The sequence below is a fragment of the Centruroides vittatus genome, unplaced genomic scaffold (assembly GCF_030686945.1).
Source record: "Centruroides vittatus isolate TY-2023 unplaced genomic scaffold, ASM3068694v2 contig_1343, whole genome shotgun sequence".
NCBI lineage: Eukaryota > Metazoa > Arthropoda > Arachnida > Scorpiones > Buthidae > Centruroides > Centruroides vittatus.
This window is the reverse complement of record NW_027120855.1, coordinates 129,864-155,969: the sequence shown is the minus strand read 5'-3', so window position 1 is coordinate 155,969 and position 26,106 is coordinate 129,864. Positions and strand designations below refer to the sequence as shown.

The 26,106-nt window shown below is 34.1% G+C and overlaps 1 protein-coding gene across 1 annotated transcript in view; it reads left to right on the top strand.

The window, feature by feature from the left end:
- LOC136990837 (E3 ubiquitin-protein ligase MARCHF6) overlaps nucleotides 1-26,106 on the top strand; it is a 199,383-nt gene that overhangs the window by 69,863 nt on the left and 103,414 nt on the right. The window contains exons 8-10 of the mRNA XM_067289284.1: nucleotides 5,005-5,066; nucleotides 5,151-5,183; nucleotides 18,394-18,445. Coding sequence (XP_067145385.1) covers nucleotides 5,005-5,066; nucleotides 5,151-5,183; nucleotides 18,394-18,445 — 147 coding nt within the window. The remainder of the gene's footprint in view (nucleotides 1-5,004; nucleotides 5,067-5,150; nucleotides 5,184-18,393; nucleotides 18,446-26,106) is intronic.

Here is a 26,106-nt window from a genome sequence, read left to right as displayed (position 1 = left end):
AATTTTTGTTTAAAATTATTTGATGTTTTAACACTTTTGATCTCACAAACATGCGATGTACAGGCTTGGCATTGAACACTTCCTTCTGAGGCCTGCACACCTTACAGCATTGGTTATTTTTCTTCATGTATTTCTTATGGACACAAACCTTTGAATAAGTAATATAACTGTAGTAATTGTTGGCAAATGTAGCTACTGTAGAAGTCTAATATCCTAAGTTCTTAATTTTTTATAAAAATTAATTATTATTTTTAATTTTGTATTAGTAATATACATCATTAATATACATCGTCATTATTATTAGTAATATCATTGTTAGCACAAAGGGAAAGCATCCTGTTGCCTAAGTGACAGAGTTATTACAAATATATTAGTAAATTTATTTTATAAACATTAGACCCATTAATTACAACGTTAAGTTTTTAAGTTACATTTTAAGTTACATTTTAATAAAATTTTAAATTTAGTTGATTATTTCTCAATTACAATTCTCCTTAATGCAGGGCTTAAAGTGACTCTCTTTTTTAGCTTTTTTTCATAGCTCCTCTCTTTTTTAGCTTTTTCTGAGAAAAACTCACTTTTTTAGCTTTTTTCACTTCCCATGTGAAATTTTTTTTTTCGTAAATGCACTCAGGAGCGAAATAGCAACCAGCACTTCCTCGTATGCCTTATGGACTGTGTGCAACATGTTAAGGCACTGTCGTACACACATGTAGTGTACTACATTTATATAGACTAACAAAACGAGGAGCTTCCCAAAGCTTGATACTCTGCACATTCTGTAGGAATTTGCATGTGGGTTCTCCTTGCTTGTATCCTTGTGAAATACCGATCTTTGCAGCGCTTCGATATAATCATGCTGCATTAAGTCAAGTACACTTCTAGTTCGGCGTTAAGAGTGATTTTTATACAGCATTATTTTTAGCATTTGTATTTATTTAAGCGCAGTGGACAAAAGAAAGAAATAGATTTTATTTAATACTAACAGTAGAAACTCGTGTTTTAGCAACGGAAAATCGTATAGAACCCAATACTTCCTGAAGTAAGTTGCTAAGCAAACTTTTTCCCAACCGCTTGCTATTCTTTAGCTTAAACAATGACATTTACTCGTTTTTGACTACCGTAGAAAAACTGAAAAAATAATTGTTGAGCGATAATAAATTTGATTTCTACTGTTGTTATTAAATAAAACGTTGTAGGACACTCGTTTCAAAGCTTGTATCTTTCAAGCCACTCTGTAAAATTAAAGATCGAGCAAATCTCGTGCCAGGAAATACAAGATTTTAAACTAATATCCTAAATATTAATAACTTCTGTAGAGACAATCTTTAGACAAAGACAAAAGTTTGGTTTTAAGTGGGTGCTTATATATTTGGCATGCACCATGGTTTTCTGCGTTCTAACGGTGTCCTTCATTTTCCATTTCGACAAACTATAAAACTCTTCATGCACGTGCGCATTCGAACAGCTGCGGTCAATCCGGCACCAAATTAAAAAATTAATTTGTAAATATTTAGCGTCAAAAAACCGCTATTTTTACTTTAATCTAGCTTTTCGATATGCTTCTAGTCGAACTCAGTCAAAAAATTAATTTAATTATAGTTTATTGAAGATTTTAATATTTTAATATTAGAAGGTAATTAGCATAAATTACATGGTGTCATGTCTCATCTTCGCTCCCGTTCGAGTTTATTGTCCTATACATGTGCCGATGTTTGTTTTTACTTCTGCTGGGGTTTTATTTCAACCTCGACCATTTGGTTACGCAAAGTGGGGAGACGGGCATCATGTGATCACGTACCTGACTTTTTACAAGTTCAAGTTTCCTTACCTCGAAAGAAACTTATACTTTTTCTTGATTTTAATTAACTTTTTTGATGGATTCTTATATCGTTGTATTATCTAAAGTTGCAGATATAAATGCGTAAAACTTTATTTAAAAAATTGTTTTTCTTATAATTTAAAATTCAAAAATAAATTAAATATCGGAAATGCTAAACTATAAGTACAGTGTGTTTTACATTATCATTGCGAACAGATACAGCCAATTATTTTATAAACATATTTATTATTTCAATTTTTATAAATTATTTAATTTGATGCAACGTAATCAATTAATTACTGTGGCGCGTTAACATGGGCATAGCCAGGAACGAGCATGGGTGGGCACCCCCCCAGTTAACCTGGTGCCCCTCCCCAGAAAATTACAGCTTCTACTAGGCCCCCCATAACAACGCGTTAATTAATATGGAGGCGAGATTCGATTCAATTACTTTTTCATTTCAGACATTAATTACAGTGTTATTTTAATGTAATTTTATACATAATGTATGTTTATTATAATTAATAAATCTATATAGGAATAATATCTGTGTCTAATAAAACAAAGCGATTATAAAAATGAAAAGTGTGCGTTCCATCTCGATCTTTTGTGAGCGAAATTTCATGATTTTAATTTTTAAAAAATGAGATTTTTATTTATAATTTCTGTAATTTGATCTATAAGAGCAGAAAACTAAACTTATCAAATATCAACTCTCTGTAAATAATTTCATTATTTGCTTATTAACGTCAGATTTGTTAAATTTCATGGGATTGTATATTTTTCAACTTGAGGGTAGTAGAAAGCTTTGTGTATTTTCTCCCGTGAAAGTAATAGACTCTGCCAGCTCCCCACTGTGAAGGACAACAAACTGCTAAATGTTTAATTACATTGTTTTCATAAACTCTCTTCTCTGTCAGTTGTGGGTCGAATGACTAACAAATTGTTTTATTGTATTCAGGGGAATAGATTTGGAGACTAGTATTACCAGTAATGAATGCTGTAATTTTATTTTTAATCATTTAAAAAATATTGATAAAATTACCAAAGAAATGATTGAGTCACAATTACTAGTGGTATTGCTATAAAACAGACGTGGGCAAATGAGACTCCGAGAGCCGCATACGGCTCTTTTTGAATTTTATGTGGCTCTTGCTGAAAGTGTTAATTTCTGCTTTTTATTATTATTTTTACAGTTTTATTTCCACAATTTTGTGAAAATATGTTTATTAAAAAAATTTAATACTTGTTCTATATTATATAATAAAATCCAGGTACAGAACTGCAGTACAGAATAAAAAAGTACAGAACTGCGGCTCCCATGCATTTTGCAAAACCTACATTTCGGCTCCCACTGAACTTTTGCTTGTCCACCCCTGCTATATAATGAACATGCAACCCACTGATTCTGCCAGAAGTTGTTTTTTCTTCTTCTTTAATTACATTTGTTTTATGAAGAAATCAAAAAAATGTACTTTGAAATAAATGGCATTTGAAATTTGGTATGTTATCTGGAAACACATTCTGGTAGTTATGTTACTATTCCATTTGCTTTGCTGTGTAACAGTGGGAATTCTGTACAGGGCACATGAAAACTTAATGCGGGCCTGTTCTGGCTTAATGCACTCTTACTGGTCACTTTTCTGGAGTATAAACTCAGCCTAACTATTTTCATATTTAATCTTATCAGTCCACTTAATAATCAATCTAATATCATATGCATTGTTATTGATACAAAATATGTGTTTGTTTGTGTGTTTTTTTAATAACGCCTGTTTTCGTTCATTTTAACACTATTAGCTTTTTTAGCTTTTTTTCAGTGTGAACTCTCTTTTCTCACTTTTTTTTATTGCCATGACTGCTTTAAGCCCTGTTAATGTTTTTAGTGATAAAATTATACAGATTATACAATTTCATCTTTTAAAGATTAACTAAACATTTCAAACAAAATTTATTAATATATACTAGTAAGATTTAATTCAGAAGAGGTTTTTTCAACTAATGTTTTCAGTCTGCAATTGGAGATCTTCAAGTCTGTATATTCAATGACAGAATGATTAAATTGAACAATGATGTTTTTGGAAAAATTAAACGAAAGAAATTCTCAAATATATAAAATAGAATTAAAAATAACAGTAAATATAAAAGTTAATACTATTACAAAAAATGTACAATTAAAAAAGAAATATAACTACTTAATTAATTATGCCCACTTAATGGAACAGAAAGCTTTCTTTTTCTTAATATAGTATGGTTGGTGTTTATTCAATTTCTATGTGTAACGTCCTTTCAATCCAAAGAATTTTTTTTTGGTAGACGATCTCGCTTCTTTTTAAGATGCTGTGAGATCGTCTACCAAGAAAAATTCTTTGGATTAAAAGGACATTATACGTAGGAACTTTCTTTTTCTATTTCTATTCATCTTTACTGTTGACAATACACAAGAATGATTGAAACGACCCAGACAAAAAATAGTTCTGTTTTTAAACACCAGAGGGCAAGCATTTCAGTGAAAAATGGAATACCTTTCTCTCAGTTTCCAGCATTTACTGTTTAAAAATAAATGTTTTCAGCCACACTGAGGGTCCTGCATCAGGTTAAGCAGATTCTATATTGAATGTGTATAGCAGGTTTCTATAGGTGGATGTTCGATATAGAAACTGTGTAACCTGCTATAGGTGTTTGATATAGATTCTGTTGAAACTGAAACAGGGCCCTGAATGTGACCAAAAACATTTGTTTTTTAAACAGTGAATGCTGGAAACTGAGAGAAAGGTTTAAATTTTTGTGTTTGTAAGATAGTTTTAGCTTTAGTTTTAATAGATGTGTTTGGTTGTTACAAAACAATTTGAATTGTGAAGTAATGTATTCATAATCATTTACATTTGTTTTAAAATGTTAAGTTAGATTATAATAAATAATTTTACAAATGAAAAGTTAGAAAATTTGGTTTGTGTGAAGTAATTTTATTATATTACAGAAGCCAATTTTTTTATTTTAAGTAATTGATTTATGTATAAAATTAAAAGTATTTTATTCAAATTCATTTTAACATATAAATGAAAGTTTTGATAATTAGTAAAATAATGAATAGAATAATTGAGATAGAAATGAAATTTGTGTGTCATTTATTCTGATATTTTTGAAATGTTTATAATTTTATTATATAATTACATTATTAGATGACATAAATTGGAATCCTATAGAATGGGACAGAGCTGCAGAAGAATTGACTTGGGAAAAAGTATGTAAGTTATATTTTAAATAAGTAAGAATTTTCCATAAGTTTAAATATTAATAATAAAACTCTGTTGTATTTTATGAACAGCTTCTTGGTTTGGATGGATCACTCATATTTTTGGTAAGTTTATTTATTAACATCAATTTTTAATTACAATTTATTAATAATTGTTAAATTTGTCAGTTTTCAAATGTTTCGATTAAAAAAATGAATGCTCTCATTAAAAAATCTATTATATTTCAGTCTTAACTTATATTGTTTAGTTTATTTATTAAATTTGGTTTAAATTGATACATATCTTTGGACACATCTGTGGAAACCTCAATTTGGAAATTTAAAATTTTAATTTTTTATTTGTTTTTAATTCAGTTTCAGAACTAAAATAGAAAATTAATGATAAAAGACACAGTGGAAAACCTTTGCTTCATACATAAACTAAAGAAATTTAAAATTTTTTTCTAACATATATTTACTAAGTAATTAAACATAATTACTTTGTTTGTGCTTGTTTAATGGCTCTATTTGAGTTATGAGATGAAAAGTTCTAAATGAATCTAATTAAATTTTTTTTGAAAAGTAAATTAAATAATTACATCTAAAATTTTTAATGTAGATTGATGATTTGCCTTTTGTCCTTATGTTACAGTATAAATATATGAGTACCAACAATTTTTTAGCTCTGTGGAAGACTTATCACACACTATTGACATTGTCAGAGCAATCACACAGAAGTGGGTATACACAGGTTTATTATGACAACAGTATGCATTTCAGGCAGGCTGTCCTTCTGTCATATTTGTGAGAGCCAAATTTGGTGAAGAAATTTTTGTTTGATTTAGTTTATTGGTAAAGTTGTTTTGCTAAAATCGTCAAAGATAATTAAACTATTTTCCATGGACTTATTTCCTTGTTGAAGATGACACGTCGCATGTGTCACCCAGAATCAACGACTGAAAATTTGATTATTGGCCCTGATGTACTAAATCTTCTAACAAAGTCATGGGAAAAACTCAAGAGGAGCCCCCTAATAAAAAGGAGGGGGTGATAACAAGCTGGAGCAGTCGTCATCAACCCTTTTTCCTAAGTGTGTGTGATCTGAACCGCTGTTTTAGCCGTTGCCACTAGTCGCCGCTCAAGAAGCCGAGAGAAAAAAGGATTACCCTTCGAACTGAGTTGCCAACCTGTCCTCGATTTGTTCATTGATATGACTAGGACTCACGAGTGTTTTAAGGTATTTATCATCTCGTGAACTTACTGTGAGCTCTCTCTCTTGGTCAGGGTCGCATTAGGTGTATCTCTATCTCTATATCCCTTTCCCTTAGCAATTGTGCTAAGCATCTAAAATATTTTTTAACCATTGTGCTAAGCTTCTGAAATGACCATGAACTTGTAAACAATATCTCATAGAACTTGTAAATATTATATATCAATAAATGAGTATTTTTGTTAAATGTTAATTTGTGGAGTGTACTTCTTCTGGTCGTTTCCATCTGCCTCCATTCCGAGTCTGGAAGCCTACGAACGTGACCGCTTGTGTGATAAATAACGTAATGGCCATTGAGATTTCCGTGTCCGGCAGACACGGTGGAATCAGTCCTGACAAGATGCCAAGGAAGTGCCAATCCTGCAGTCACATAGTTGTTACAATTTGGTGGGTTTACTCGCCTCTGCAAAATCATAAATGGTTTTTCATTAGGAACATTTGGGTTTATGATTAGACTAGCTCAAAATAATGTTTTTTTATACATACATTAAAGGTACATTTTATTTTGTTGCTAATGCATGGATGACTTCATTTTCGGGATTTTTCACAGATGATGTATTATGTTTTTCATACAAATAGCAACCAGAAATTGTAATTGTTGCATAGTGAAATTAATCATGAAGTGAATAAGCTATGGAAACGACCATAATACAAAGTTATAAACAAGATTACAGTTACAAAAGTAAGAACTGTTTTCAGAAAGGTTACATACATTCTTGCAATCAGTCAGCTTGTACCTGTACAAACAATGTTTTCTACTATAGAAGTGTGAGATCTGAATTTTATCAGATTCACTTTTTGTAATAATTCGATTTAGGAATTTCTTTGATTCATTTCGATTTCTTTGATTCATTGGCAAATGCGAATTGATCCTAGAGCAGACTGTACGATCATATCGAGTGACCTGGCCAATAAATTGAAAAAGAAAACACCGGTAAAATTTGGTTGCAGGGAGAGGATCGCTGGTTCCCGCGGAAATTCCATTCCGACCGTGGGCACAGCGGTTCCCGTCTTAAAGATAAGGGGACACCGGTTCCCCCAGGTCTGTAGAGTTGTTTGGACGGAGATAGTTTCTCCCTGTGAGGGAGTATTAGGAAGAGACTTTCTCGAGACTATGCAATTGACTCTCGATCTCCCTAGAAAACAAGTGATTTTACTGGATGGCAAGGTTGTTCATTTTTGCTCTTCCAAGCCCATTAAACAAAAACCAAGGAGACCGAAGAATAGGGAGAGACGTCCTCCCGAGGTGCGGACGATTCAGGGGCCTCCCGTTGAAGACACTAGGGCACCTCAACGGAAGAGGGGACGAGGAAGTGGATCTCATCGAAAGGTTAAACGACCTAAAGTACGACGGGAGGATGACGATCGAATTAAGCCGACAATTGCCTGACAGGAATTTCACCTTAATACTGACTTAATCAAGGAGCACACAACAGAGGACGCATCAGCAGCGACGTCACAGCCACCTGATCCTTGGGATGATACTGTGCTCGCATCTATACTGCCTCCAGTGCCAGAAGACAAGAACGAGACTGACGAACCCGAGCCGGACAGCGAAATTTCCGAAGAGAAACCGGAATATATGCCTCCTTGTAAAGTACTATTTTTTTTAGTATCTTAGGAAACCGACTATAATTACGGTCGGTAAAACTTCCGTTAACCTAACGGGTACTTTACGCGGATTCGAGATTAGTTTGCCAGGCCTGGGCTTTTAAGCGTGCACCGAAAAATTAGTAATAACAACGATAAATATCAAGTCAAATCAAAAGTTCAAATATATTTAATTAGCAACTAGAACGTACTACGTACAAATATCAATAATTCCAAACAAAATTTATTAACGAAAATCAACAAATCAACTTGACAATAAACTTAGCTTAACTTAATAGTAATTCCCCTTTGAAATTCGACAAATCAAATACTTAGCAACTATGAACAAAATCTCTTACTAATTAAACGTCCATTAACTTTGTTCTGGCAGCTTTAAGTTTCCGACAAAGCTTATAAACCGTTTACAAAATATTTATCATAATTTTCTGGGATGTTTAAGACGGTTTATCAAGTATTTCTCTACTAGTGATTGTGGGGACTCCCCCCCCATTTTTTTTCTGCAGACTGTTACTTCTGCCGGGCAGCACAAGTGCGCAAGATGTTTCCTATGGCGTTTATTTCTCCGTGAGTTGTTTTTTCTTCATTTTTCATTACTAACAAGAGAGTGGTGGGGAACCTTCATCCTAAATAAACATAAACCCCAAACATAAAGATAATAAAACGGAAATAATAATAAAATAAAAAATAAGGTTTGGACTCAGTTCCTTACACCCCTATGCCCTTCGAAGCCAAGGAGCTGTTGCCGAGGAACCATGGGTTATGCCTCCACCCAATCATAGTCGCACACCACGTTCTATTTCGCCCGCTACCAGTCAAGCGTCCTCCACCTTAACTCCTCTTTTTCTTAGTTAACGGGTCACGAAACAACAATCTTATCAAAATACCCATTCTCGATTTGTTAATTCTTATTTCGTAATCATATTAGGCCCTGAATAGTTTATAATTTGAGGGACAAAGATTCACTGGGTCGCGTCACTGCCCGCTTTAAAACGGAAATACCGACATTCTCTCCGTCACCAGGTAATCATTGAAGGAACTCACCTGAAGGTTACGAAGTTCGACGCTCTGCACGCTCTTCGCTACTTCATAGGACATGCCACTAGCACTGAGCGTCAGTTCTTCCTTGCCTATTTCCCCCATATTCAAGAGCAAATAGCAGCTATCCATTCGTGGACATAGACTAAGATGATACTGAGGGTTCAAACATACTCAGACCTTCTCTGAGCATTCCCTGTGCAAGTCAAAGTTTACAAGTCAAAGGTCGAGACACATAACTTTAAACAACGAGCGGGAAGACGCTTCCTTCGCACTGACATGCGGAATGTTACTGGAGCCAGTCCCCCAGGTCGCAAGGGACACACAAACTATAGACAATGAGCGGGCCACAGCCTAACGGAATTCTTAGAACTTAGTGATTACCTTTCCTGGAAGAGGTCGACGAACGACGCAACTCGACCCACAAGGACCCAGTTTGACCTATAACGGCCATGATTTACCTTTTTGAGAGTCCCTGGGCCATTTATTAGATTCCATTTTATTCCAAGTTATTTCCAGTTCGTATGTTATATTATTGTTCATTTTATTTTTGAATATTACCCTTATATTATTCTTTGAGAGAATTTCCACATTTTGTCATTTTAGATGTTATGTTTAGCTTGTAGGGAGAGAGCAAATTTACTAATTTTTGTAATCCCACATACCTCCATTTCGAACCTAGTGATTGTTTTAACCACCACGTGTTACTAACATTATTTTGGGACTCAAGAACAGTACCCTTCCGTCACCTGGCCGGAGATTGCTGATCTACGCCACCTCCATCTATAATCCATCAACCGAGTGACCGTCCTGATGAACTAACTTCTACAACAAGAAAATATTTACTTATCTGCAACGTCAGATTATATCCAAAGCCAACTTAGTCCTACGGACATTCTACAAAGGGAAGTTCTACAACCAACTTGTTGAACACCGAGAACTGTACACCCTCACCCAATGAACTCTGAACTCTGACCTTGTTTCCCAGTCTACCAGCCTATGTCACCCGACCCACCAATCAGACTGTTTAAAAGAAATCTACGACTGCCATCTTCTACCCTCAAGCCATAACATTGTCACGCGTCTAACACGCGCCAGGATTTATTTGTTATAAGATCATATTACTATTTATCGCGGCTAATTCACTACGCATTGTCGCGAGTTATAATGTTTGTATTGATTGTTTATAGCGAGAGAGAGTAATTTATCAATCTGAAATGTAAACATACCTCTACCCACCCCTGTTTATCAATCTAATCTTTTAAAATCACACTAGTAAGTATGATTTTAAAGAAAGCGTGGAATGATGTGAGATCTGAATTTTATCAGATCCACTTTTTGTAATAATTCGATTTAGGAATTTTTTCCTAGTATAAACATCCTGTCAAGAAACGGCCCTGGACGAGAAACTATGCGTCCCCGGCCAGCTAACAGTCAACAATCCTTTGTCTTTAAATTGTAACCTAGATCATCTTGCAGCCTTGGTTTACACTCAGCGTCCGAATTCGTCATGTATTTTGAATCCCGGGAACACCTCTGACACAAATTGTCATCCATTTACGATCACGTGACCAATTTCCCAGGCAAAAACTATAAAAGCCACTCCTTCCACCCCCTCAGGGGGAGTCTCTTATCATCTGCCAGACAAACGCCATTGCTCGTCGTCACCGACTCGGACCTTCTCCGAATGTCTCCGCGCTCAGTCGCGAATATATAAAACTGTGCTATTTGGATACTACTCTCCACATCCAGGATAACCAAGTATTAACTCTCTAAGGAACTATAATGAGGTATGAACCACAAATGTAAGCTTTCTCTCACGACCCCTACGCGCTTTAGGGAAATTAGTCAGGCTTTGTATTTGTGTCCATTGTTAAATATTAATAAATCTTGTTTTTATTGTTAAATGGTCTCCTCTTTGTCTCGAATATCGCTTCGCCTTATCGTTGACCCCGTCCGTCTCACCTCCTATCCACTCGTATAACGCGTAACGATCAGAAACGAACAGCCATCCTTGACAAGTGAGGCGGAAACGGGAGATACGACTTCCTCTGACCTCCCCCCATTTTCACATATTGGTGACAATCGAGTGGGGTTTCGACTCATTTCGGACCCCCCGAAGTCACAGAAGCGATACTACTGTAGGGTGGCATTCAGTTTTGGTGATAAAAGTATTACCTGCTGTCAAGTAGGTTGCTAGATGGGATATAATTGTACCCCTTTTGTTTTTGTTTGTTCTTATGTTGTTATAGATTTTGATAATTTCTAATTGTTCGTATAATTTGTGTTTGGTAGTATTTCTTACAGTTTTTAATATTGCATAGCATCATCATAATAAACCTGTGTCTACCCACTTCTGTGTGATTGCTCCGACAATGTCAATAGTGTGTGATAAATCCTCTATAGAGCCAAAAACTTGGTGCTCGTAGATTTATAAAATTTCTAAATTGAGAATTAATTTTTAAGTGTTGTTATTTTAATATATAACTGACTAACTGATTTTAGACAAGTATTTATTCGTAGACAATACATACATACATATATTGATTTAAAAACATAATTTTAACAATTAGTAAGATAGTCATAATTTAACCAATGCATACATTGAAGGATTTAATAAGAGGGAGTGATTTCCTCCAATAATAGTGAGATTACTCATACATCAGTCCTAGGCTAATTCTGTCTTTAGTATTAAAATTCTCCTTTAAAACCATAATTTAATATAGTCATTTTGGTTAGAAGAAACCTTCAGTTATAAGTTAATAAGGCCAAACAAAGATAAGATTGGAGATGTAAATAAACATTTATCTGGTTTATTTATATTGTTATGACGGCAATCACTATTGCATGGTTTCTATTCATCATTCTATCACTACTGGATTAAATGAACGTTTTCTTCACTTCTAACCTTTCTACTATATTATACACAGTGCGGCAATTATATTCCGGGACTGGATCTATAAAAATGAAACAAAACAATTTTATTCAAATCTTTTTATTAAATTATTCAAAATACTCTCCTCCTGCTTCAATACACTTTTTACAGTGATTCAATAGTGATTCAAATGCCTGCTTAAGCTCAATTTTCGGTATTGCCTCTAATATGTGCATACTCTCTTTGGATGGTTTCAATATCATTAAAAATGCGTCCTTTCAACTTCATTTTCATTTTTGAAAATAAAGAGAAGTCACATGGTGCTAAATTGGGGGAATACGGTGAATGATTCAACACACAGACTTGATTTCGTGCCAAAAATTGACGAACAATCAATGATGTGTGACTCGGTGCATTATCGTGTAACAAACACCAGTCATCAGAATTGCGATATTCTGGTTGAATTCGGCGAATTCTTCCCATTAATCGTTGTAAAACTCCCAAGTAGAAAGCAGCAGTAACTGTTTGACCCTGTGGGACGAACTCATGGTGGATGATGCCTTTGCTATCGAAGAAAACAGTGAACATCATCTTGATTTTTGATGGAACTTTTCGTGTTTTCTTGGCTTGAGGTAATGATTTTGACTTCCATTCGGCACTTTGACATTTTGTTTGTGGGTCATATTGAAAACACCAGGTCTCGTCACCAGTAACAATTGATTTGAGGAAGGTTGAGCTGTTATTTGCTGCTCGTACAATCTCTCTGGAATGTTCCAGTCTCATCAATTTTTGCTCTTGGGTTAGTGTGTGCGGAACAAATTTAGCACAGACCTTTGTTATCCCAAATCTTCTTTAAGAATTTGTCGTATTGTCTCTTTGTTAATGTTTAATGCCTGTTCCATCATTTTCAGTGTCGCATTGCAATCGTTGGATACAAATTCTTGCACTTTTTGAATCAAATCTGCTGTTCGAATTGTTATTGGCCTTCCCACATGTTTGTCATTCTCCAGTGATTGTCTGCCTTCCAAAAATCGTTTGTGCCACTCAAAAGTCTTTGACCGTGATAAACACTCACTTCCATACACTTTTTGCATCATTTTGAACATTTTTGTGGCACTTGTGCCAAGTTTAGCGTGAAATTTAATAACAGCACGTTGTTCCATTATTGTTTTCTGACCTGTAACAAAATAAACTGATAAACAAAATATCAAAAACAATGATAAATGTCAACCGATTTAAATAAAAGTTTTAGGTTATGTTCATATATGTTCAAACTTCATATGATATAAAATTTAAACAGATGTCGCTACTGGTTGCTGAGATATAGCTTCAGTCCCGGAATTTAATTGCCGCACTGTGTATTATAGCATTCAATTTATATTTACAAAGGTTATCTCATGTAAGAGTTTATCACATTTCACAAAATAGCAGTGTCATATTGGGCATTAGACATGTTCATTTATGTGAGTTGGAATGGACTGGCTCCAATTAAAGATGTATGGGATGTAATACTCTTAAGATTAAGATTGAACAGATTTACATACATATGCTTGGCAATACTTTTCAGATTATTATTGGCAGATGTCTACAATGTAAGTTGTGCACGAAAGTGGCTAATTTTTCATCTTTTTACAATATGATTATTAACAAACTAGCAGATGAACCTGGTATAGCTCAGGCAAAAATAACAACAGCAAAGATTAAGATTATTAGATCATTTCGTACTTCTAACCCTTCTACTATATTATATTATAGCATTCAATTTATATTTACAAAGGTTATCTCATGTAAGAGTTTATCACATCAAGTGCCCAATCTAACACATTCTAAAATTTTTTAAATTGTGTACAGTAGAGGAATAAAGAATTTTTAAAATGTTTTAGATTGATCATTCAGTGTGATAAACCCTTATGTAAGAACCTTTATAGTTATATAGCCGATCTTACCCATTTTCACTGGGTGCAAGAATTAGGTCTCCCTATTTCAAGGGTATTTGAGAATTTATAGATGGGTCTAAAATTATGTTCAATTTCCTGTAAAAATGCAAAAAATACATCTAAAATAGTACAGTAGAAGCAGTGGTCTTCAGAGTAATCCTTAATGCTCTTTTTCTTTCCCACAGGGAATTTCCCAAAATCTCTTCTCAGTGTGCATTCTCATGGCATACCTTAACTGTGTTCCAAATTTCAACTTTCAACTCTTAACCATTTTGGCTATACGCTTAATACAAGGGTTGTAGTGAATTTTGGATTGTGTTGTCTGATTTCTGGATGTGTGGTCTGTCAGAAAGAACACCTTATGACTCCTTAAACTCAGATTAAGTTCATTTACTTGACAACTATTTACAATATATATAGCAATACCTGTTGCTTGCTTTTCACAACACAGTCTTAGGCCAGGCTTGTTTCACCTTCTTCCAATGGTCACGTTGCCTTATATCTGATTTTTAGATCCATTGGCTGACCAATCTGGAGCTGGATGGGTAGTTCTGCTCTGGGTCTGGCATACCTCAACTTGTCTAGGATGACTTGCTAACTGACCTTTTCTGGAAAATGAATTTTGATGAGTGAAAACTTGAATTATCTTGTCCCTACTCAATAGGCTTTTTTGACAGTTATTTAATTTTTTTCAACCTCCACTGACCCAGAATAAAAAAAACAAGAATGAAGAACAAAACCACTTTATTTTGTAGAAGGTAATTACAGTCTTGACCTATTTTTTCACATAATTGCCTTATCGATTCATGCAGACATTATACCATGACACCATCTTTTGTATACCCATGTTGAAGAATGTTGCTACCTTGCCATTCAGCCAACCTTTAACACTGTCAGTCAGCTCCATGTTGCTTGTGAACTGCTGGCCTCCTAACAACTTTTTTATTTGAGTGGAGATGAAAATCACTCGGTGCTAAATCTGGACTGTACAGTGGGTGAGGAAACTCTTCCATTTGAACCTCTGGAGGAGTGTCTGAGTCATTTTGCAGCGTGAGGATGAGCATTATCATGGAAAAGGATCACGCCCTTGGATAGCATTCCTATTCTTTTGTTCTGGATTGCCTGCCTATGATGTTGAAGAGTTTTGCAGTACATGGTTGCATTGATGATTGTCGCAGGTGCCATAAATTCAGTCATAAAAATGCCTCTTCTGTCTCAGAAAACAGTTGCCATCCTTTTGTTGGTGGAAAATGATTGTTTAAATTTTTTGGGTTTGTTTGGAGATGAAGTGTGCATCCATTATTTTGACTGCTCCTTTGTCTCAACATTTTCCGAACAACACCAATGTCTCATCTCTCGTCACAGTCTTGTCCAAGAACATCTCTCCATTCTGGTGGTAATGCTGCAGAAACGTCAAGGCAGCTCTTATCCTTAGAGTCTTGTGATGGTCTGTGAGCATCTTCGGAACATTGTGCACACAATTTACTCAATCCAAGCCTATCCATTACAGTGGTATACAGCGTGGACCTTGAAGTTTGAGAAAACTCTTCACTGAGCTCAGAAATTGTGAACCGACACCTTTCTCGCACCAATTGATCCACTTTCTCCATCAAATCATTGGTCATCACACACTTCTTCTCTTTTGACCACCCTCATTATGAACAATTGTCACGTCCTTGTTTGAATTTCCTACACCATTCATGCACACATCCATAGCTCATGAAGTTCTCACCATACACATTTACACATTCTTTGATGAATTTCACCTTTATTCAGCCCTTCAGCCTGTAGAAATCAAATTATTGCTCATACTTCACAGTTGGTTGGAGACTGGATTGGTGTTTATTGCACAGTAGCAAATGTCTAAAATAGCTTGGTGCGATGCTAAGTGGTGAGGGAATATTCTACTCAATAGGGGTGCACTCTGTCCCTGTCTCACGTTTCCAATTTTTTTTCATGTGTTAGTGGAGGTTAAAAAAATAACCCTCGTATTATCATTATTATTACAAGGGCTGTTCGGAAAGTTTGCAGCCTCACCTATATGCGGCGCTGCGATCAATTTAATTTTTGGCGGGAATTATTCAGACATCTTTGCTAAAGATACAATACCAATTTCCGCTTGATTTGTCGTAAAGTTTTGCCACGACCGCTTAGCAGATAGTTAGTGTGCAAGTGCTTTGTCAAAAATGGAGAAGACGGAGACTCGTGCGGTCATAAAATACCTGACGAAAAAAGGGTTGACCCCATCTCAAATCAAAGCTGACATGGATGAAGTTTTGGGAGAGTCTGCTCCTTCGTACACCACTGTGAAAAAATGGACAGCCCTTTTTAAATCTGGCAGAGAGAGTGTGGAAGATGACCCTCGCAGCGGACGGCCGTCAACTGCCGTCACTGAAGAAAATATCGACAAAGTTCACGATTTTGTGTTAGCAGATCACCGTTTGAAAACACGTGAGATAGCTGAGACAACAGGCATCTCTGTCGACCGAGTGCACCACATCTTAACTGAAAATTTGGGTATGACGAAGGTCTCAGCAAGGTTGTTGCTGCATCTGCTGACCGCCGAGCAAAATTGTGTTCGCACTTTGATGTCAAAGGAGTGTTTTGACTTCTACCAGAAAAATCCACAGGATTTCTTGCATTGGTTTGTGACTACTGATGAAATGTGGATCCATTACTACACTCCTGAAACAAAAGAACAGTCGAAGCACTGGAAACACCACAATTCGCCACCACCAAAGAAGGCAAAGACAGTTCCATCAGCGGGGAAAGTGATAGCTTCGGTTTTTTGGGATGCTAAAGGCATCATCTTTATTGACTACCTAGAAAGAGGAAAGACCATCAATGCTGTCTATTACTGTGAACTTTTGGAAAAACTGAAGAAAGAAATCGAAGAAAAGAGGCAACACTTGAAGAAGAAAAAGGGTTCCGTTCCACCACGATAATGCACCTGCACATTCCGCCAGAATCTCCGAACAAAAGATAAACGAACTTCGCTTCCAATTAGTTCCACATCCACCGTACTCACTCGATTTGGCCCCCAGTAACTTCCACCTTTTTCCAAACCTAAAAAAATTTTTGGCTGGAAAGAGATTCCACTCAAATGACGAAGTCATCTCTGAAGTGAATGAGTATTTTGCACACCTTGACAAATCGACCTATTGTGATGGCATAAGAAAGCCAGAACATCGCTGGAATAAGTGCATTGCTAATAAAGGAAACTATATTGAAAAATAAAAAAAGTTTTAACATTATTTTGTTTGTTGTTCTATTTGAGGTTGCAACTTTCCGAACAGTCCTCGTATTATTATCAACCCATCTTGATTATATACTTATATATATATTTGGCTCACTTTTTATTCCAAATACTTATAATTTATGTATTAACATATATACTATTGAATGATGATTTCTAATTTTTAGTTTTTTGTTTTAATTTTTAACATATAATTTTAAATTTATATATTTGATTTTTGACTTTGCATTTCTATTTATATTTCGATGTGCCAAAGATGAATCAAGTTGAGTTGAAAATGTCACGTTGTTAATAAATTGTGATTTGAATTCATTAACTTCTCAGTATTTATGATTATTTATAAGAAAACAATAATTGGAAAAAGGAAACATTTGCCAGTAATAGAGAGAAAATCAACATTATGACAGTGAAAATGTTTTTTTGGCTTGTTTAATGGCTGTATTTGAGTTATTAGATAAAAAGTTCTAAGTGAATTTATAAGTGCAGTTCTAAGTGAAAGTTTTAAGTGCAGTTATAAGATGTAAAGATGACACATCAAATGAATCTAAAGTTATTACATTAGAAATAGCTGAGACGATTTCATATTTAAAGAAAAATATTCTTACTAGACTACACAATAAAATGAGTCCTTTTTTCGATCCGTCCCTTCACACGCTTTTTGGAGAGGTATTAACAAGTCTACAGCGGAACAGTCCTTTTATTTGAGGCTACATGTCCGCCGACAAATGTAAAAAAGTTAAAAGTCCTCTAGCGGTGGCTTACATAATCTTTAAAAATTAAATTAATTACATTAGAAATAGCCGAGACGATTTCATATTTAAAGAAAAATATTCTTACTAGACTATACAATAAAATGAGTCCTTTTTTCTAAAGTGTTTATTCTGAATCTAAAGTGTTTATTTGGAAAATAATTTTTTTTACTTTTTAGTTATTGACTTTACTTTTATAAGAAAAAAATTATACAAATATATACACATCAATCAAAACCCAATATTAAGCAAATACACACCCACAACTGCCATAAATGATCGGGTTAAATTTGGATATAATGATTATAAATTAGAAATGAATTTGGCACTAGAGTGAAGCGTTAGGTGCCATTTCTTATTAAAACCATTATATCCAAATTTAGCTTTATCATTTACGGCAGTTATGTATTAGAAAAAAAATAGTATTAAAATATTATGAAACTTAGACTTCTGTTGTTTAAATTGATACATGAAAAAATTAAATAAAAATTACAATGATATTCATATATATCCTCTCAATGACATAATTTCTTTTGCTAATTAAATTATAAGCAAACAGGTTTTATCAGAATTATCATATAAATAACTTTTTTTATATTTCAGGAACATGTGTTTTGGGTTGTGTCTTTAAATACACTTTTAATTTTGGTATTTGGTAAGTTGATACATTCTATTTACTGTTAGAAAAATTAATTAATATATACGAATATAAAATATATTATTGTTAAACTAGTAATTTAAAATTTTTTTCTTATTATCTTGTGTTTTAGTTACTAATTCTATTCATAAACAAAACAAAGTTTGCATTTTCATTAAAATCAAAAAATGTTTTGTCTTTTGTATACAGTTGAATTAACTTGAATTCACGAAATTTGAAACTACTGCTTTTTGCTAATGTAACAGTTTTCAGTATGTTCAATGTAAAATGTTTAAAAAATTGAGTTTGCGATGTACAAACTTGTTATTTAATGATATTTTAACTATTATCATGCAAGTATTGCAAAATTTTGAGTTTAATATTTTTTATTTGGTGGTTATATTTTTACAATTCTTACATTTAATTAAATATGATTGAACTAATTTGGAAACTGGACGGAATGGCAGAAATAAGAATTTGCATCTTAATGTAGACTTTTAATGAAACAGAAACATTCTTGACTTAATTGGATTGATCTTTATCAGTTGAACATTTTTTGAGGATTAGTTTAAAAACTGTTTTTGTTCTAAAATGGTACGCAAGTCATTAAATCTTGATTTTAAAATCTTGTTGATATTAGATAATGTGCCTAGTTTTCCAACAGCAGTGAATGATTTGTGCAAAAATGTAAAAGTTATTTATTTTCCACCTAATATCACTTCCATTATTACGCCAATGGATTAAGGTGTAATTTAAGGCATATTACTTATGAAGAACTTTTTTGCAAGCAATAGAAAAGACCTACGGGAGATGAAGCTATGACTTTTGACATAATTCTGGAAGGCAATCAATATCAAAAATTGCATTGAGAATATTGAGAAAGCATGGAGTGAATAATGTCTGACAACCTGAGAGTGGCATGGCAAAAGATTATTTTACATTGTGCAAATGATGTTAAAGGATTTGAAAATGAAGGAATCTATGTTATCAATGACATTAACTAAACTTGGGTTTTATCTAGGACTAAAAGAAATTGAAAAAAGTGATGTTCAGGACATACTTCAGTCACACGATATGGACCTGGATGATGATGACCTAATTAACCTTGAGAGAGAACATGCTTACGAAGCTCAAATTGATGATAATGATGTGGCACCAAAGGAATTTTCCCTGAAAGAAATCGGTGAAATGTTTAGAATTGTTGTAATTTTTAAAGAAAAACTCTTGAACAGCGATCCTAATCTCGAGTAATCAATGAAATTTATCAAGAAATTGGAAACTCCATCTGTTGCTACTGAGTTTTACAGAAAAAAAAAGAAAGAAAAAATTTCACCCGAGAACTCTACCAATTTTTATCCAAGAAAGAATAATTGTATGAATGTACTTCTTATATGTAAAAAACTTAAAGTATAATCTTGTTTTCTAAATGAATCTTCATTTTTACTTAACACATTTCTTTTTTACCTAATGTATAAAATTTAATTAATTGATTTAAAAAATCTTTGGCAATGATCACCCATTTTACGCGCATTATTTATCCCAGTTATTGCAGATTGTTGTGGTACTTTTAGTGGCAACAATAAATACAATTATTAAGGTATTTCTGTATAATGAGAATGTTTTCAACTTATTCATTTGACTTTTAAACGAAGAAGACCTATGAATAGGTCAAAAATGCTTTTATTGTATTAATATACTGCTGGAAACTAAAAGATCTGTTTCATTAAATAATCATGATGCTATACACTAAAAATGAAAAGCCAGCATTTGCAATTCCACCAATTCCATATTTAGAATCCATCTCACTATTTTATAGCTAGAGCTTTTGAAAGTTATGGGTTGCAAATGTTATTGCTTAGATCAGGGGTCGGCAATCTTTCAGTGGTGTTTTGCCGAATTTAAGATAGTGTTATATAGGGTTTCTCAAATGGGATTCCGGGATCCCGGTTGTTTTTTTAACCCGGGAAATTTTTCTTATCCTGGGAAATCCCGCAAATTTCTTAAAAATTCACTTTTTTCTTATTTTACGATAAGGTTGAGGAAATTTTGCAAATAGAAAGTATAATTAACTCATAAACTGTCAGAATACATTAGTATTTATTAATTTTAAACCTACTTATTAGTTTTTTTTTTTAATTTTTGCTCGTTATGGCACGTTACAAATGGTCAATAATCAATACGTAGCTTATTTGTGGCAGGACTCTCAAAATTCTTTACCAGTAATATCTGGAATAATTGTGCTTATGCTGTCTTAATTTTTAACCATGCCCAGTGGCTTCAATGACTGCGTAACACCAAGTTGTGGAAATTGGGCAAGGATACAAACGAGTACGAAGTCAGTGAGTATGAAGTTTTTCTTCATAATCTGATTATTGAAGACAAACGAACTGCAGAATTATTGGGCTATGATGTTTCTATTAAAGTAGTCGAGGTAAACAAATCAAGAATACTAGGGAACAAAAGAAGGTTACAATCTCAAAAACGAACTAGAAATCTTTCGGGATACAGGTGAAAAACACATAATATTTGTCCTCTTAAATGCATTAAACACGATTCCAATCACATCAATTGAATCAGAAAAGGCATTCTCGGTAGCAAGACTTTTCATTACTAAAATAAGAATTAGATTGAGTGATCTGAGTATCGACCATCTTTGCTTTTTAAAATCTTATAAAAATTTACAATATTTTGTATTATATTTTATTTAAAAAATCAAAAATTACCTTCGAAGTTAGAAGTTTGATCTAAATTTATTTTTCTTTAAATTTTCAACTCAGTTCAAAGTTATTTTTTGTTGTTGTATGCAGTTTCCAGCAAACTTTAATAAATTTCTTCTATTTGTGAAAATTTCTATGTAATTCAAAGGTAATTTTTAATATATATCTTACACAGCATTATTCATATGATTTTGGAGGTTGCAGAACGTATTAAATTACTTTAAAAAATGAAAAATAATTATTTCATGATATTTTGTATATCTTAAAAATAATTAATTTTGTCCCTGGATTTCCCGGCATCCGGGAAACAGTTCACTTTTATCCCGGAATCCCGGGACAAGCAAAAGACCGGGAAATGAGAAACCCTAGTGTTATACCAAGTATTGACATGATTCTACCAAGTTTACTATATATATGTTAACAAAATTAGTCCAGTTATATGGACTTTAAAATATAGAAGTTAATTGAATTATGTTCTTACATATGAAGTGCTTGCATAACACACTGTAAATGCATACATTGTAATAGAAATATACAAACGAGATTTGTTTTTAATGTAGTACAATCACTCAGTAGTACAATCTAGGAGTGGGGGAGAAAAGTTAAGGATTGAAGGTGAAATTGATAGTAGGATAGGATAGTGGAGGATTTAATGGTTTTACTTGAGTGTGCAGCAGCTGCCCATTTATTGTTAAAACAACAGTTATTGGAGATTACATTGGGTACAAATGCTGTTACATTTAGAATACAAAACCTATCATGCAATGTATATAAGCTGTTTCGATGAAAAGGTTATTTATAAATAATTACAGGCAGTTAATTAACATACATTAATAGGTTTACATGAAGGTGGGTTTAGTGGAAGTAGTAACATTCAAGCATTGGTTTTCAAAGGGGATTCACTAGTTAATGAGAACAGCCATCGCAGTTGCAGTTGCCTGCGCGGCTGGAAGTTACAAGGTGTAACCACAGCTTTAGCTTTGAGTTACAGTCCTTGTACCTAAAGTCAGTGCACTTGTAGCACCTTAGCACTAGTAAGTAGTCATCGACAAGCAAGATGCCTCATTAATTGCTTAGTTGCTTTAAGCTAATCAGGACATTTCTGAATGCTGGTGTTACACTTTTATGATTATTTTTTATCTTTTCATCTTCTTGACTTAATTGTCATCTCTAACTCTATTTTTAAGGCATTTTCCTCCAAGTATTTATCCCTTATTTCCTTGTTTTGCACATATATTTTCTTTATTAGTTCCTTTCTGCTTTCCTGCAGGGGAACATTTTGGACAATCATTTGTGGTCTTTTTATTGGCTTTAGGATTTTTACCTTTTCATGTATGTCTTGGAGGGTTTTGATATTGTGCTTTAGGCTTTTATAGTCTTCTTTGGAAGTTAGTTTAATCTTAATATATTTGCTAGATAATGTTGAGATACTCTTAACTCCCAGGTTAAGGCTAGATGGACTAACTTTTTTTGGAGTGTGTTCATCAGTTTCTTAGGGCATGACTGTTTACTATCAACAGAAGTGATAGATGCCAGTACCAGCTCTGGCTGGTTGTTGATTTCTTTCGTATCGGCCACAGTGTCGGAAATGATTGAAGTGGTGTGACCGGACCTACCACTCCCCCTCCCTTGCTTGGTGGCCAGGGCATAAGTAGGCCGAGCGGGTGGCTCCAGAGCTCTTAAAGCTACAACTATTTTGTATAAGTGGTTGGCAGTGGCATGCATATCAAGGGCTGCCTCCCTAATATTTTTATGATTTTGTTTGGTGACTGACCCAGACAAATCATAATAGTGTCTAGTCCATGAGAGATTATCTCAAGAATGTCTTTTTTTTGGAAAGTCCATATTAATTGATTGAGTATCACACATGATCTAACAAGCTGACAATATTCAAAGAATGGAGGACGAACTGCTGTGCAATGGTTAATTTTGTACAGTTTATGTCCAATTAGGTTGCTTCTTGCCTGATCTAGATTGGTGCAGTTGAAGAGAATGTGGAGGCTGTTCTGAACAGACGTATTATCACATGGGCAGGAGCCATCATCATTATTTAGATTGAACCTTTGAAGATATGCTTTCAGGTGGCAATGTCTAGTGAATAGTTGCATAAGATAAAATTTGGAATAAAGTGCTTCCACAGAAAACATTCCTTAATGCTAGGGATAAATCTATATGTTACCCTACCAGTGACAATGCTGTTTCATTCGTCATGCCACTGGGTAAGGGTCAGCTTCCCGGATCCAGACCTTCACTTTGAAGGGGGGAATTCTGTAATATGAGAGAATGAGAGAAAGCTAGCAGCTGTTTTAGAAAGCTTATCAGCCACCTCATTACTCTCCACTCCTGAATGACTATGGATCCATTTAAATGTGATGTTATGCTTGTGGCTATTCTGTTCAAGAAAATCTTGGACCTGAATTATATTTGTACTCTATTTTCAAGGTTGTGCAGAAAGAAGAGAGCTGTCAGACTATCCAAATAGATGTTGATGCTTTTATGTTTTTGGAACCAGTCCTCAAAGACATAATCCACAGCTTTCGGTATAGCAAAAACCTCAGCTTGCATTATGGAGCAATGCTTGCCAAGCTTAAAGGTGGACCTGTGAATGATAGAATTGACGCTGTTGATGATAAGCAGGGCTGCACCAACATTGTCACCATGCTTCGATCTGTCCTTGTAAATCCCTGAAGTCGCAGGCTGAGGGAAAAGGACCTTGTACTGTACATTGCATAAAGTAAGATGATACTGCTTGCTGAGGGTAGTGTTGAATTTCTTTCTCTCCAGTCCCAAGTTGAGAATAACTTGTACTGTTTTTCTATTGTTCTGTAAAATTGGGTAGAGTATGATGATTATCACTAAGCTCTCACCAGTTGTCAAAGGTGTCAGTATGTGTGATGTTTCATTGCCACAACAAAGTCTTGGCTCTAAGATGCATTGGAATGAGGCCAGCAATGACCAGGAGGACCAGGATGAAGTAATTGCTGTATGATAAGCTCCACAGATCTGGAGAGCTGAATACATTGGATCTTGCTGAGCTTACAAAGATTGTGCACATTGTAAGTGGCAGTGGTCCAAATTGGGGCAGCATAAAGTATGGGTTTAATAGCACCAAGGTATATATATTGTGTGTGGAAAAAATGGAGAATGGAGAATAATATAGAAAATAACAATGGAAAAATGAATGGAGATGAATTGATAGACAAAAACAGTGAACTGGGTGAGAAAAAAGTAGGAAGTACAACAAGAGAAGAAAATAATGTGATGATGAGTTTTTGGAACATTCAAGGGTTAAGAGGGAAGTTATTCAAAACCACGATAAGAAAATTTATAGACGCAAATGAAATAATTGGATTTTTAGAAACCTGGATTTTAAAATTTAGTGATATGGAAATAAAATATCTAGAACAAGATAATAGCGTATTAATTAGCAATGCTCAACGCAAAAAGAGGTTTGGTCGCCTGTCGGGTGGAATTCTGTTACTAATTAAGAAAAGATTAGGTGAAATCTTTCTCCAATACACATCGGACTATGTCATTGCTGTTATAATAAAATTAGAGAATGAAATCAAAACGAGATGGACTTACACATATTTGAGAGTGGTAGGAATATATATACCACCCTCTATTGAGAAGAAACCAATTCTAACTGAAGTACAAAGAGTTTTGGATAAATGGTCGATTCTGACACAACTATGGATATTAGGAGGTGATCTAAACGCACGTATTGGCGAAGTCACTGATACCATATTTTTTCAGACTTTTGAAAATATAGCCAACAAGAGAATATCCGAAGATAAAATGTTAAACACAGAGGGGGAAATACTTCTAGATTTTGTTCATAATAACCAATTAGTAATTTTGAACGGTAGGATGAGGGGAGATACCCCTGCAGAAATTACTTTTGTTTCCCCAAACGGGAAATCAATAGTGGATTACTTTATATGTTCAGAAGAAATGATAAAGTGCTGTAATTCTATGAATGTTCTGGAGGATGACCTTGCAGATTATTTTCCTATACAGTTGGAATTGGTAAAATATCAAAAAACAAGAAATAAGACAAATAATTGTGAACAGCGTCACTCTATTAATTTGGAATTAAGACCATCCTATAATAAACGGAAATTTTCAAAAGATTTTGAGCATATGACTGGGGAGTTGTTAACCTTGGAAAAAGAAAATGATCCAATAGAAAATTATCTGAGTCTTACAACTAAACTAGAAGAATACAGGTATAAGAATTGTATGTGGCAGTATGAAAGAACATTCAAATGCAAATGGTATAACGATACATATTATAGTTACAAAATTAAAAAACAAAAGAGTTTACAGGCCTTCAGAAGAACAAATACCAGCAAAGCACTAATGAAGTATCTAAAGTATAAGAAAATGTATAATAATTTAATCAAAGCCAGAAAGAAACTATATTTTTCAAACATCAGTAAGAAACTATTAGAAGCTAAAGACTCGAGAGTTTTCTGGAGGATAATCAACGGTTTTCGTAAAAAAAAGTCAGGTTTGGACATACAGACTAGAATAGGATATAATATTTGGCTTAAATATTACAATAAATTTTCAGAAAACTACCGGAAAAATTTTTGTAAAAAATATATGAAAACTAAGCAAGGCCAGAAATTCATCAAGACGAGATAATTAAGACGGAAGAACATCAGAATTGTATTAAAAAACTTAAAGACAAATCAACACCGGGACCGGACGCAATACCTAATACACTGATCAAAATGCTGCCACTAGAAATCATTCGATATTTAATTAAACAATTCAATCAATTCTACACTTATAGTATAATACCGGCCAATTGGAACGAAATTATTTTTACCACGATATTAAAACAAGGGAACAGACAGGACCCAACCAACTATAGACCAATAGCTCTTTTGTCATGTCTACGGAAAGTATTTACTGCAGTATTACCTAGTAAATTCAATCACTGGACAGCCGTTA